Raw genomic sequence first — 15,481 nt, forward strand, 5'->3', positions numbered from 1 at the left:
AGAAATAAAGTTGCTAAGGGGAATTTATGGAAAATAATATAAATATATAATTTTATGGCAGTTTTTTGACCGGGACATTTTTGTACTTTAAGGACAGCAGAGACACACAGGGGTTATTTCTGTTTAGAAACCTCCGGCTCTGCAGCCTATGGCAAGGCTTTGAACTGTGGCCTAATAACAGATAATTACTTGTTATTGATATCAGCAAAAATGTATCTCATGAGGAGTTCCATGTTTACAGCTACTCCAGCATTTACGTCGAGGCTATAGGGGGAATTCAAATTAACACAAGCTGTGCAGAGTAGCGTTCGTGTAATGTTATGAAGTGAGGCACCTGTGCACAGCGAAAACCTGGGATTAGTCCACTGCCTGAGGCTAATATCAATCTTTCTTCCAAAAGTTCACAAGCATGTGTTTAGAGTGCATACAAATGTGCTAGGCAAATGTATTGCCTCGGGTAACTTCACAGACTTGCAGACATAATAACTATCTATCAGATGATGCCAAAGAATGAGGCAGATTCACTCTGCATATTGCTGCATATGATGAACGTGCATCACAAATCAAAAGTGCATATTGACACGTGTGCAAGTCATAGCTTCAAATGCTGCACTAATATGGGGCAGAGATATGACATGCAAATTGGAGTTTTAGTTAGACAACCATTTCTTGGAGGCAGAAATAATCTTATTAGTTGACTTGAACCTCGAGGGACGAATCTAAAGCACCTCAGTTTATTTTGCAGCAAAACATATCTCAGTGGTAAAGTCTGATCACAAAATGAATAAACAAGCACAGAACTCCTGATGACCATTTGGACTCTCAAATGTGGGCTTTACCACCTAAGCGTATCCAAACAGATATGGTAACCAGCCTTTTTGTACGTTTCTAAAAGTCCCTCTGGCAAAGACTGGTATGTTTAAAAAAAATATTACGTTTTTGACAGCCAATTAGTTAACAAAGTGACATAGTTCCATTGGCTGCCGGTCACATCTGAAGGAGCACTGAGCCTCTAAATAAGCCTCATAATATTAACAACCTCCTCTCTTACCCTTTGCAGTGGCCTTGTCTGATATTTCTTGACAAAAAAAATGTAGATCTTCAATTATATCCAACGATGCACAACTAATAAGAGTCTCTGGCTCTGCCTCTGACTACTTTGCAATCATTTGTGCAGATTGTATATGTTGCAGTTGAAGAGTCTTACCTGACGGGACTGTTCCTGCTGTCAGGATCTCGAGCCATTACGATGCCCACCTCTGTGCCACTCGGTGAGTTCTCATACACATCCATGATGTAATGATCTATAGAGAAGACGGGGGCTTCGTCCACGTCCCCGACTGTGATTTTAAGGGTGGCAGTGTCTTTGAAAGAACCAAGATAGGAAAAACGAGGATCCATGTGTGTGTTCGTCCCCTCAATGTGGAGAGTGTAGCCCTTCTTTCTCTCGTAGTTCAGAGGCTGTTCACACACACACACACACACACACACACACACACACACACACACACACACACACACACACACACACACACACACACACAATTAGCACACTTGAAGTGCAAAGTAGTTACACTTTATCTATCAAGTGACAAAAAGTAAATTAAATCAGATGTAATTAAATAATAAGTTAGATGGCTGAGCACAATCCGTTTAATGCAAAATGCGTAGTCCAATTTCAGTGCATCATTTTTTTAGCTACATCTAGAAAGTTAGAACGATTTGATTTAAATTCAACACTTCTACACAAGACATTGTAAGAGTCTATATTCATAAACCTGACAAAGCTGATTTGTGTTGAGTTTTTGGAAACAACTGCTGTTCTTCTTCTACTCCTCTTTTATTGGAGTGGTGCTTTACTTATAGTGACCTTTAGCACTCTCTGCAGCCTCTGAAAGATCTCCTTTATGTTTTGTAGACAGCAAGTTCTTACCTTTTTGAGGCTTATGATCCCCTCTCGTGTGTCCCTTTCGGTGGATATGGAGAACGTGTTGGCCCCCTCTGAGTTAATGATGCTGTACTTGATGTCTGCATTGATGCCAAGGTCCTCATCGTTGGCTTTGATCTTCCCCACCGGTTTCCCTACTTGAGCTGATTCAGGGACGTACAGCTGGTAATTTTCTGTGGAGGAACATTAATGTGTAATCTCTTAGAGACAGCAAAAACACAGTTAAAACAGAAGCTGACCTGTCACACATCGTCGTCTGAGTGTTATCCTAAAAAGGGCTTAGCTAAGCAATTTGATTCTGTCACCATTTGTCCCCGAGGGAACGTCATTAAACGTTATCTGCGGTGCCACAATTGACATTAAATGCTTCGCTGAGGTTCATGGCACTGCAGTGACGCAGATCAAACTCCAAGGCAGATGATTATTCAGACAAAGTTGATGCTTTTGAAATAGTTTTCACTGCAAAAGAAAAACTCCTAGCCGGAGGAGGTTGTGCTCGATGAGGCACTTTGAAAGACAACAAATCCCAACTTTGTCATTACTTAAAATTATCATTAAAATAGAAAATATTCAGACGGCAAAACAAGAGGGCTTTGATGGATGTTAGCTAATCATGGAACATTTAACTACAATATTAGACTACTGACTCACAATAATGAAGTATAATACTTCATAGTGAGGAATGCTGAATAGGTCTATGAGGGGAAGCCTCAATAACCCATATTGTGCTCTCTAAACCCTCGACAATTGATATATGGTTAATCATGCATGCGTGAAAAATATATAATTAAAAGAATCCCAGCAAAAAACTGAAATGTTGACGTTTCCTCTTTTAATTAAAGCAGCAAAGACACTGTAAAGGATAATCGTCTTTCATGTGTAAATTATTTTAAAAATAGCAATCTTACATCCACTTGCTGCTAGCTTTCCACTTCCACGAGGGAAATACAGTACTGTGCTCTTTTTAGAAATGATTTACAGATAATGTAGCTGCCCCGGGCATCTGTGGTGGAGGTCTTCTGCTCAAGGCTAAACTGGCTGAGAACAAGCCGATAAGATTTCCAGGCCCAGTTTGGCCATTTAATGTAATATAAACTATGTATTCAGGTTAGTCATAACAAATGAGCATTACATTGGTTATTTTACTAAATTATCCTTCTGGCTAGTTAACGAGCAAAGACGCCAGAAGGCAGAGTTTTTCGAAGGGTTTTTAAATAGTATATGGCCAAAGACAATGTAGGGTCTTCCCAACCTCATCATTACTCTTTTAACTGTTGTTTCTTTGTTGCAAACTCCCGCCTGTATGTTCTTATCTGGACTGTCGATGTATACACACTTTGGGGAAACATGGGCGGGTTGTCGTTGACGTCCGTCAGAGTGATGTTGATGGTGGTGGAGCCTGACAGGCCTCCAACCTGGCCTGCCATGTCTTTGGCTTGGATTACAACGGTGTAGTGTTCTCTGGCTTCCCGGTCCATTTCCGATAAGGCAGTCCGGATGATTCCTGCAGGGGGTGGGAAAAAAACAAGAATTAGGACGACTTCTCTTTTGGCACTAGACTTTAGTTTGCAGCCCAGCGAGTATATAGTTGGGTATTTTGAGAATAAAATAACAAGGCACTGGAGAAACAGAAAAGAAAATAGGCTTTTTTACACTAAGAAGAAATCACTGAAGATAACACTGTTTCTGTCCTTTTCCTAATATGTTCTCCAACAAAACCTCTCTCAGTTATGGACTACTCATCCAGCACCACTTTCCCTTAAAGACTAACACCATCAAACTTCTTTAATCTTTGATTCTCGCGGTCTCTCATTGTCAAGGTTAGCCTTTCCCCACTTTTCATTATATATGAAATGACTATGCAACCTTGGATCGGGGCAGAATGTAACTTTCTAAGGCAACCCCTCAATCACATTTATTACTACAATAACACAACCATGAACTTTCACAATGCTAACTTAGTGATATATGACTGCACCTCTGGCCACTCCAGAGAAACTGTACACAGGTAAATTGCAACACAATAACAAGCCAAAAAGTCAGGCAGAGTATTTTCTTTGTGTCGGTTATTTATGGGATATAATAGCTGCATTTCTTGCACGTATATTTGTCTTTGTGTGACGTCTTAACATGTCCGTTCGTCTACATTAGCTTTTGGTGTGTCGTCTAAAATCGCCGCTGGAGGGTTAATTCGCCATCTTAGCTTGGAAACCACATCACCACATGGAGCCTGATTCAATATGTTCCCCCAGTTACATCAGTGTTCATTCTAAATCTTGCTTTTCCCCAGAGACAAAACCCTCTGGCAACCATTGAACTCATGTTCTTGTGAACTTGTGAACCCTGCAATAATGCACAACGGCTGACCTGGAGCAGTGAGACCTGGGAGGAAATGGAACAGTGTTGATCATGACGGTATAAATGGACTGCTGTTGCGTCATGTTGTGAGTGGAAATCACAACAACAGGAGGCGTTTGATAGAATACATTTAGAGAATGAACCAAGGCATCAGTCACATCTTTGAAGACAGGTGAAAACCTATTATTTTGACCATTATTTACACCATGTGTGAATGGTGCATTCATACTCCACTGCTTATTTTCATTCTATGCTGGAAGCAAGATGAATAAATTGTTCACAAACATGGCTGATTTTGTCTTGGTAGGCAAAAGATTATTATTATCCACCTGTTCTGACTCAATTCTTTTCAAAGTCAGTAACAAAGTGAAAGAAAAGTGCTAGAATATATATCACATTAGGCAGGTGCTGTCACAGCACTTGTGTTTAAAATCACATACTAACATACTGCATACATAGTCAATCACTGCATACTGCCTATTAAGCACCCAAATGCAATGCATTGTGGGGCAGTTGACTATATGCAGTAAGCTCACTTCTCATATTCGTACCTTTGTGCTAAAGTAGTAAACATCCGGGCATTTCTTGTGTCCATAACATCCACATACTATGCATTTGGAACTAGCTAACAAGCTAACTAGCTAACTAGCTAACTAGCTAACAAGCTAACAAGCTAACAAGCTAACGGTTAACCCTGGGCCGTTAGGGCTGTAAGTCCTAGACTGTACACAACCTGCCCTCCATTAAATGACTAACTTGTCTTCTCCTTACAGTTATGGTAATGTCTTTAAAATCCCTGAAGTATATATGAGTTATTATGGCATTTACAGCCCTTTTAAGTAGGTCATTTCACATTGTTTGGTGTAAAAACTGTATTGGACAAAATATGAAAAATGCAGTTTAACTGTATTTCTTCAAATGCATTTGCAGTACATCGTTAACTGACTCACATGATTTAGTAAATGATCATCTCTACCAGATATTCTGCTAATGCTCCGTTTTCAGATCAACTCTTAACGGATTGAATTACACAAAAAGATCCTTTTGGAGAACCTGAACATTAATGCCGTTTTATGGTTTTCCTAAGTTAACCAAAGAAGCAACTATAGCTCTGTTATACAATAGGTCAATTTCCTCTTTCTTTCTGGAAGACTCTATAGACAGAAACTAATCCACTCGCCTAAAGCAGAATAATCATTAAAAGTGGGTCAAGGAGCAAAGCAGCCAACAGTATTAACATCCAGGGGATCTTAGGTCACACATCATCTGTCACGCTGAGCTGTGGCGGAGGTCCCATACACTACATGTGAACCTGAACTCATCAGTAGTGAATCAATGATATTACATTTAGCATGATAGCCCAGCATGGAATAGTAATATATAACTGTCATAGGGATTATAGATGAAAGAAAAGTTATATGTGCAAAAGTTATTGCACAGGAAGTCAGTGTTCTGCTGAAAATTGTATTTGAGAGTTGACCTGATGATTTTGTAAATCTCCACAATGCAACCTTTAAAAATCTAAAGATGAGCTCTGAATGAGCTGAGAACAGTCTCCACAGTGGTGAGGATAAACTCTAACCTATTGATTCCTCTTGTTCCTATTTCTCTAGTGGCTCATGCTTCTAGACCTTTTCCATGAAAAAGACAGAATCAGTTGACTGGTGAAAACAGAGTTTTTAAATAAACATGGTCAGTGTACTGCGTGTCCTCATATTCCCCTCTAAAGCGACGCAGAAACGCTACTTGTTGGATGTTGGGAGATAAAGTAAAACAAGATTCAGCCACTTTTTTGTAAGGTTCTTTCAAACATATTGCTTGTTTTATGTTCTCTGACAGCGTCTCCTACTCGTGTGCCGTCATTTCATGTGTATTAGTTCTGCTTGCAGAAGAACAACCTTTAAGTGGGGCAGCACGCTAGACGGCTTTGTACTCAGGGATATAAAAGCAAACACATTTACTTTCACTGCCAGGTAGATTATTCTCTGACACTATATAACACTATTTTATAATAGCTGCATTAGCATGTAGTTCCCATTTATTCATTTCATTCTTCCATTTTACAATAATAGATGATTTAAAAGTAATCGCAGCAGTTATATATTGTTATATATCTAGTTGAATGATTAGCATAATTAAATGGGAGCCGACTGACCTGTGAGTTGGTGGTGAATTATACTTTGGTACATTCAGCCTTTCAAAAGCTAAGCAGACAGTGACAGACAGTGCTCTGTGTGAACTCTGCCCGCGCTGATGGGACAGATTAACATGCTGCCCTGCCTGCTGGAAATGCCAGAACTACGAGTTAAAAGGTACTCGCAGAAAAGATCCCGATATGTCGTAGGGCAAGACTGCTGCCTTTTAGTCAGGTGATCACTCCCAAAAAGTAGTCAGCTAGTGGAGATATATCATGGTTTTTTTCATTGATTCGTGACAAAAAGGTCTCAAATATAACCAGTAAAGGTTTAGTACCTAATGTAGGCGGGATTTTGGTAAATTAGTAGACTCCTCGATTGGAGAGGCTGTAAACCCCCAGCAGCTCGTCTGAGCCGAAGAAACAACATGTCTGCTTTCCTGCAGGGATGGCGGGACTCTTTCCTTCTCTCGGCTCCTTCCATTATGTTTATTTCACATGGTCTGACTTAGAAAATGATTGTTCCAAAAAATATATCTTCAACAGGTTAGAAGGCCGTCTCAGAAGCGGCTTTATTACTGCACGCTGCTAAAAGCACAGATGAGCGGGGCACGGTGTCGACGAGTTGACTGTTATGTGAAACCCTTAATATATTAATAAACATCAACGGTATGGATACTCTGAAACTCTGTCTTGTTGCAGGGAAAACTAAATGATAAAAGCAATGTCTTGATAATAGACAAAATAGAAGAGGTTTACATTTTGCATTTCAATAGAAAGTAACACAGCTTCGATCATCAGTTTATACAAATAATCAGAACGATTTGTATTGTAACCTACAACAGTGGCTTATCACAAATGCACTGGAAGCATTGCATGTAATGAAATATTTTCCAGAATCAGAAGTCGTCATTGTGCTGTTATTTTCAAATATCAGATCTCAGCGCTACTTTTCTTTCTTTCTAAACTAATCAAAGTGCTCGCAGCCACTTTCCTGTAATGATGCAAGCTCTGCAAACTCTATTGGAAGTACTTTGTTATTTACTTGAGTCTTAGCATTACTTAACCTGGGGTCCTTGAGACATACAGACCTTTGCAAATGGCTACACTTTCCATTAAAACAACACCAAGACAGACGATCTGACCTTTCAAGTCTCTTATTACCTCTGTACTCATGAAGGCGCATCGCTCCTGAGCAATATTTCACGGCAGTGGGTTTAGGAACAATGAGCACACACACTCACACACACGTTTCATTTTTTGGCTTGGGGAATTCCACTGTTGTCCACACAAGTGAGGATTATCTATTGTGAGGCATTTGTCATCAAGCAAACAAAGGCTCTGATGTTTTGGACCTTTGAAAAACAAAGACGACAATCAACAAGAAGCGAGACGTGACCGCCGAGGAACACGTTCACAGGTGATGCAATGCATACATAACTGTTAAGATAATCAATGAACAATGTCTTATTTATTAAGTTTGCAATGTATGACCTATGTAGCCTGAGTATGACCCCTGCCATATGTGCATCATTTGACATGACTGACATGGACTCCATGCTCTAAAGAAGTTAAGGGAACCCGTTAATGATCATGAGGAAGTGACCTTCTGTTTTAGATTATGTTGGTGCCATGATCATATGTGCCTCAACGTATGCTTGGGAGACAAGGTGTGTGTGTTCATTAAGAACTCACATATAAGGGCTAGAGTCTCTTCATGAGTTGGAACACTACGCGGTTGTGCTTGGAAGCAGGTAGTGTTCTCATTATTATTGTTTGTTGTACAACAAAATGATAATTAATCAACTATATTTGTGTCTGTGCTTTATTGATTCCTCTCTGTTTCATACCACAATGTTGTGAGCCATAAATGTCCACGACATAACCAACGTAACACCACTGAACTGCATTCATGCAAGTATGTGACAGGTGTGTCTGCCATGAGGATCACACCCCTGAACTCCCTCTCTTGACCATTTCTGGGCCGTAACACCTCAGACGCTCTCCGCTAAATCTCTATGGAAGTTGTCAGCTAATTTAGAAAACAATTTAGAAAATAATTGAGAAAGAGCTGACTTCCTTGAACCTGGACCCGTTTGACACAGTGAGGTGGCTAGCCTTTTCCTCAACCTCCCCAGTCTATTAGAGTTGATACCATCACACTATCCAGCTCTTTGTCAGGCTGGAAACTTCTAAAGGAGGACAATCTCCTGGGTGAACAAAAAGGATTATAGGAGATTACTAAAGCGCTCTTCAATCTTCAGCTTCAGGAATCTTGGTTTTTGGCTCATCCAATACAATGTTATCCCTGTGAGTCTGCACTCCCAACAGCATTTCTGAAGAAAAGGTAGATAACACCAACAGAAGCAGATATAAAAATCATGGAAATCATAATAGCACACCTCTTCTTCTTACTTTCCAAAGAGTGTATATTGGATTATGTATCTGATTGAGAATAATTGGCTGTACTGCTCAAGACTACATGAAGCCAAGTTCCCTTGATTTAACCAGAGGTAACACTTAATCCATGAACTGCAAAAACGTTGTGATCTGTGTCAGCTCCTTCAGTAAACTCGAACACTCTCAAATCCCAGATCAGCAGAGAAATTAGCCTATTTAGAATGCAAAAGGGACTTCGGGGTTCTGCAGTGTGGTGTGTCTTTGCATGTGTGTGTGAGCGAGTACAGATGGGAGGTGGGGTTAGGGGAGGGGGGGATCATTCCACTACGGAACAACCTGATGTCTCTGCGCCTAAGTGACAGATGCACGATAGTGATGGTAGAGACAGGAGTTATGACCCGACTATAAAAAGGATAAATGCAGACACCATCAAAGATGTAGTTTTGCTGAGATATGAAAAGCCTCCTGCCAGCTTGCACTTTAGAGATTTGCAAACCATGTAATCAAATAAATCCATTAAAGAGAATGCTCATAACACAGTCAGCATGTCATGTCTAACTAGGCTGCTTAGATAATATTGTAAGGGCCAGAGTGAACCTTTCAAACGTACATCCAGGCGACATTTCTCACTCGTGTCCTCTGGGATTTTACATTAATGGCTGTTTGTCCATCTAATACGTGGCCGTCCTTGTTATTGACCAAAATCCCCAGAAAGGTCCCAACATTAGCAGCAGGTAGGGGATCCAGGGTCCTTCTTATTAAGGACACATCGCCAGGATTTGTAGCTCTTGTTGAAAATCGAGACTTTCAGCTTCTTTGTGAAATTTGACATTTTGGGAAATACACTTTTGTGCAAAGTGAGCTGAGGAGATTTATAGACTCTTAGCTGGTAGATGATTTTTTACTTTGGACAAAGCAAGGCAAGCTGTTTCCACCGGCTTCAAGTCTTTCTGCTTGGCTAAGCTTATAGTTGACTGGCTCTACCTTCGTAGTTAGTGTGCAGACATGAGCGTGGTATTAATATTCCTAACTCTATGCAACAAAACAAATAAGCACATTTCCCCAAACCTCTTCCTTGAAATCTATTTCTAGGAAATCCCAAATGAATTCCAGTTTATTCGGGATTGAATGTAAAAAAACTGGACCTGCTTGTAAACAGCATCCACATGCAGTAAGTGGGTATAAAGGGAGTGCAGGAGATGGCACTGCATGTGGTGATATCACCGGTGAAGCTGTGTGATGACCAGAGGCCTTTGTTGCTGGATTGTGCAGTTTGATGGAAAACCTGCAAACCTGCAAAGTGGATAATGTCGACACACTTCTAAATCACATTCCACTGCGCTTCATATAATTCTATGGGCACCCTCTAATTTAGAATCTGCACAAAGTCTAGGAGGTTTGAACAATGCGTTGGTATTTTTAATGTTTTAATCTTTATCATGTGGCATACATAGTGTGTGATTTCTGACAAACTATTTCCATTTTAGAATTGTTTTGTTTCTTTTTCATGAATTGAACCAACAAGACCAGTAGCCGCATAATATAAATGATTATATACTGCACCTCATATTGACATCCAAATGTCAATCACAAATACTTGCAGACAACTCAGCTGAACATTATTCATGACAAAGAACTGCGAGGCCACACTAAGTATTTTGGAAAGTCAAATTGCAGTGCGAAGCTGCCACATTTGTTTTCTTCTGCCCACATGTTGCCCCTCAGGCTATCCATTATCAGCTGTATCACTTATATTTCTGTATTCACAAAGTCTGTGTCATGCTCATTTATTTCTTCAGCCAAGTAAATCTAATCCTAAATTCCTATCTCTCCGAGTATGCATGCTGCATGACACCACCATAGATGCATCAATTACAATTTTACATCCATGATTGAATCTTACTTCCAGCGGAGACTAGCAGCTGCCTTAATGTTGTTCCCTGAGTTAATTAGTCGGTTAAGAAATATGAACTCAGTGTTATGTTGTGCAGAGCTATGAGCACGTCTGGCAGTAATCTGAAGATGCAGAATGTCCTCTGCTTTGGTTCTAATAGTTTAGAGTCGTGGTGGTTGGGTGTCTGGTGCGAGGCGAGGCGAGGCGAGATGAAGATATTGGGGTCGGGCGATCGTTTCTATTTTCATATCGTCCAATCGTGGTTACTTTGAGAACGCCAGCAATCGTTGCTCGTCACCTGTCGGCACAAGCCTTGGCATAGTTAATCATATGTGATGATTAAACATGTACAATCTAATAATAATCTTATGATGTGGATCTCCAGGATCAGCAGGTCATGGACTGCTGACGTCTGATTTTGTTTTGAAAGATAACTTTAATATGTTTATTTTATGCATTATATTTCAACATAAACACACAGCCATGGATGTATGGCATAAATACATTACCTATTACCTGCAGATGTTTGATCGAGGACATCATTGTACAATATTTAGCCTGTTATATATCTCACGTCCAGTTCTGAGGTTAAAAAGTGAGTTAAACTTTAACTGCGGTCAATATGTCGGACAGGCCGGTCATTTTGGCCGACGGTGGGTTTGAGATTATGTCGTCAAAAGCACTTAGAGAGAAGAAACAGGTGAAACTGTTCCTGTGTTGCTTGCTGAGGATTTGGGTCAAGTCTGAGACGATCCTTTGGGGATTCCTTCAGCACCATATGTGCAGGACAAACGCTATCTCTATCATCTGTCCTCAAACGATCTTTCCATCTAACTCACGGGCATCTTGTAAAATATGTCAGTGTTGTATCAGGCCGCCACACCAATGTCAAATGGGAAGAGGTCGATTCCTCCGTGTGTGTGTGTGTGTGTGTGTTTAATCCTGCTAATAATACATGAATTCCCCAAGATGGTGTCCCTGCAGTTCAGGCGCGTGGGAGCCAGGTAAAATGTGGATATAGGGAGGTGTAAGCAAGCTAATACTGTGAGACAGATGCAGGAGCAGCTTCAGTTCCCCAGTGTGGGGCTCAGATGTGGCAGCAGGCCAACAACACTGCGTTAAGACTTAGCATATTAAGGATCACATGCAAGTGCAGCTTCCTCCATGTGCACGTGATCCACTGACCGCTGGAGTTCCTTGTCCTAATTTGAGGGAGGAGGCTGGTTTGCCGGTGGCAGAAACAACGGCCGACTTGTATACATTAATACATGGGTGGAATACAGAGAGTGCAGCTGGCGGGGCCTTCGATCACCGGCCTACTCCTCCGCATGCCGCACACTGAATTACAAAGCAGACAAGATGCAGAGTCAGCTGAAGGAAAACAAGCCGTCTGATGTGTCCAAAAGCAAACTGCATGTGAAAACGGATCGAAAATTACTGCAGAATAATCATTTTCTTTTACGGTGAACATGTGGTATCAAATAAATGTCAACTCAAACAACGTCGAGTTGATGGAACAGAATGTGTGGCGTTTCGTGAGAAAGCCCAGTTTCCATTCAAAAATTGGCTTCTGCCTCACCACACCGCTATGAAATTGCTCCATCAATCCCCACTGCCTTCTCCCTCGAGGCCAACTCAAAATATTCAGCAATTCATTTGTGTTGCTCATTCAGCAAAGAATTCATGTTTTACATGGGCGGTATAGTCTCAGAGGGGCCAATCGTTGTTCCACAAAGCAATGAATCAATTCATACAAGTGGATTGTTCAGGTTAACCATCAGCAGCGGCAGCAGCAGAGACTTCACACAAACACACACACACACACACACACACACACACACACACACACACACACACACAAACTCTTTGTGAGATAAAGGGAGATCTGAAACAAACAGACATGCACACACTCAGAACAACACATCATATAAAAGTTATATGCCTTGCACTTTAGATGCTTTATAAACATTTAATAGATTACAGCAGTGGCCTCTCACACAATAGATGAACTTTAAAAACAATGGCTTTCCGGAGGCATCTCCACAAATGTCTTCTTTGACCCCTGAGGAGTTAGTGGTCCACAAAGAGCAGATTGCGTGTTCAACAATATAGCAGTCGTATGAGTAGTCCATAACGCTACTGCGGCTGCTTAAGCTTTTATGATGTCAGACGTGCTGCAATAACAGAACAGGATGTCCAGTGAAAGAAGCACATGGAAAACATATTTCACAGCATGATACACGCGTCACTTTAGAAGACCAACAATAGAAGAACAAAGTAATTACTCTATTTATAGTTACAGTTACCAATGCTTGCAAGAGCATGAGTGCTCACTTTGTTTAAGCATGCAGGTAAAGCTCACCTGTTTTGGGGTCGATGGAGAAATATGGCTGTCCTTGTAGAATACTGTAGACTATCCTGGCACTGTTTCCATAGGTGGGGTCGTCGGCATCAGACGCTGTCACTTGCATTACAGAAGTCCCTGAGGAAAGAAGACAGGATGCTTATTTCCTGGCATTTTTTTAAAACCCTGTCTCCTACTAAATAACATCCCCACACAACTAAACTACAAATGTACTGTCTTCAGGATTACGGTTTGAAACAAAACCAAATAAAGCAATAAAAAGACTTGTTTATGTTTAGAAAGAAGATCATAGGTAAGTTAAAATAAGTCAAGGTTGTCTTGTGACGTCACACCAACAGTCCTGTGTTTGGGCTCTCCAGCCATGCACTCTGAACCTGCTCGATTAGAAAGCAGACCGCGTGGGATGATTGCATGATGAGTCCATTGTAATTGCTCTACAGGCGTACACGATGCTGATTATCTTACCGCAGTATGATTGTGTTAGCAGACATATGAGCTGGACAACCTGTACATATTCTGCACACTTGTTTTTTCCTAAAACTAAATCAAACTGATATGAATTTTGGAAACCTGAAGGATCAGAGGGAAATAATGAGCCATGTTCTCCACAGTGCGCCTGGATACTTTGATTATCTGGACTTAATCAATTCTGGGATTGCTTTGGAAGCCGAGTCGGTTCCAAATCATCTGTCCGGGAAAACTTATTAGTTAGTACATAATGTAATTGATGAACCTTGAATTGTTCTGTGTTAATGGCTTAAGTAAAGAAAATGCTCTGTATAACTTTATCATTACATTTCCTGACTGATTATGCTCTTAAAAGACTTTACAATGTGCCTTCAATTGCTCACAATACACTTCAATGTGTTCAAGTACTATACTTTGAAGCTGTTAAAGTGATAAGTGCAACATAAAAAGGTCTGATTCTACACAATAGGGAGTGAACACTTAGAGGAAAAGAAGTTACATTTGTACTTGCTTCAATTATGAACCCAGTCACATACTGTTTCACATTTTTCAACAACTTTCATCAGCTCCTTTAATACATCTATCTCTGCCGACCTCCCTGGACTGATTGCCTTGACCACAAGACAAATGATCAAGATCAAGATCAAGGTTGGTCTCGGAAGGTGGATTACAACCACCAGGTTCTCCTCGTCTTGCCTCGGTTCATCCCTAATTCCATGAATGAAAGAAAACACATTTACTCGACGTGTACTGTAACAAAGCTGCAATTAGCAAGATGTTGGTTGAGACTTAATGTGTTGAAGTAAGACGTTCTCTTAATGGGATAGAATCTGTCGATGCACAACCAGGTGGGTGTTCAGAGAGGCCCGCCATCAGTTATGGAAACTGAATCGAAAAAACTAAAATGGATCTTTTATGATGGATAGCAGCATACTTTGAAAACACCAGTAGGTAGAGGGAAATAAATCAAAAGTACGTGTTCAGTCCTCCTGTAGGAAACCCTGAATGTCTTTTGTTTCGTCTGTAAAGGTTTGACGGTTACCCCAAGTGTGCTATCCGGCTCAATTTCCGTACATTAGTTCCAATAACACTCATTTAATTAAAACTACTCATCTAAACAAGCAACTGCCTCTGGGTTTTGAAAGCAATATTACCAAGTGATGTTCCCAGAAGTGAAACGGTTGACAGGAAATGCAGAGATACCATCTCCAGTATGTCCATTTACAAACTTCTCTACGGGGAGATATACAGTAGTTGATACTCCTTTCATCTAACACTCTAAAAAATGTTATTGCACCTTTGAATGGGAGCTATGAAACGTCGGACTCCCTGGCATGTGCCCAGCTAATCAATTTAGACAGGGAAAAAGAACATCGCAACCAATTAGTTGCCACACTCCCAGACAGCCCCTTCCTGCACTTGGGAGCACCAGTATTGACAAATGTTGGGGGGATTAGTGCTCTGGAGTGTGAGGACAGTTGATTGTTACAGCCGATTTGACGCCGCAGATGCTGAACCAAAGAGGAATTACTTTAATGGACGTGAGCAAAAGAGGGGGCGGGAAAAAAAGGCTAATTATTTCCCCCTTCACAGTCCTTGATTTCCTCCCTTGGGTCATCAATGGTGATTGATTCTTTGTGTGCACCCGATGATGAAGTTTGGAGCGAAGGCGGAAACTTTTCGGTAGCTTTAAACTAAATATTCAGTACGTGCCAATAAATATTATTCCACATACGACGTGTCAGAACATACAGTGGTGCACTCTCAGAAGAGATTAACACATGTGCTTGACACATCCCATTTAGGAACAAATATACTGAGTGGCAAAGTTGTATGCGTGTCAGGCCTATCTGCTCATGAATATTCATGACTGCAACCAGGGAGCTATTGACTGTTTATAAAGAGGGCGCCTAC

General features: G+C 40.8%; 1 protein-coding gene across 1 annotated transcript in view; it reads right to left on the bottom strand.

Moving 5' to 3' along the window:
• The window catches only part of LOC115025543 (cadherin-18), a 72,179-nt gene that overhangs the window by 27,872 nt on the left and 28,826 nt on the right, over positions 1-15,481 (bottom strand). Inside the window, exons 4-7 of the mRNA XM_029457878.1 lie at positions 13,097-13,216; positions 3,285-3,452; positions 1,934-2,121; positions 1,208-1,461 (exon numbers count right to left, since the gene is read on the bottom strand). Of these exons, the coding sequence (XP_029313738.1) occupies positions 1,208-1,461; positions 1,934-2,121; positions 3,285-3,452; positions 13,097-13,216 (730 nt within the window). The remainder of the gene's footprint in view (positions 1-1,207; positions 1,462-1,933; positions 2,122-3,284; positions 3,453-13,096; positions 13,217-15,481) is intronic.

This window comes from Cottoperca gobio, chromosome 20 (genome assembly GCF_900634415.1).
Source record: "Cottoperca gobio chromosome 20, fCotGob3.1, whole genome shotgun sequence".
In the NCBI taxonomy this organism is placed as follows: Eukaryota; Metazoa; Chordata; class Actinopteri; order Perciformes; family Bovichtidae; genus Cottoperca; species Cottoperca gobio.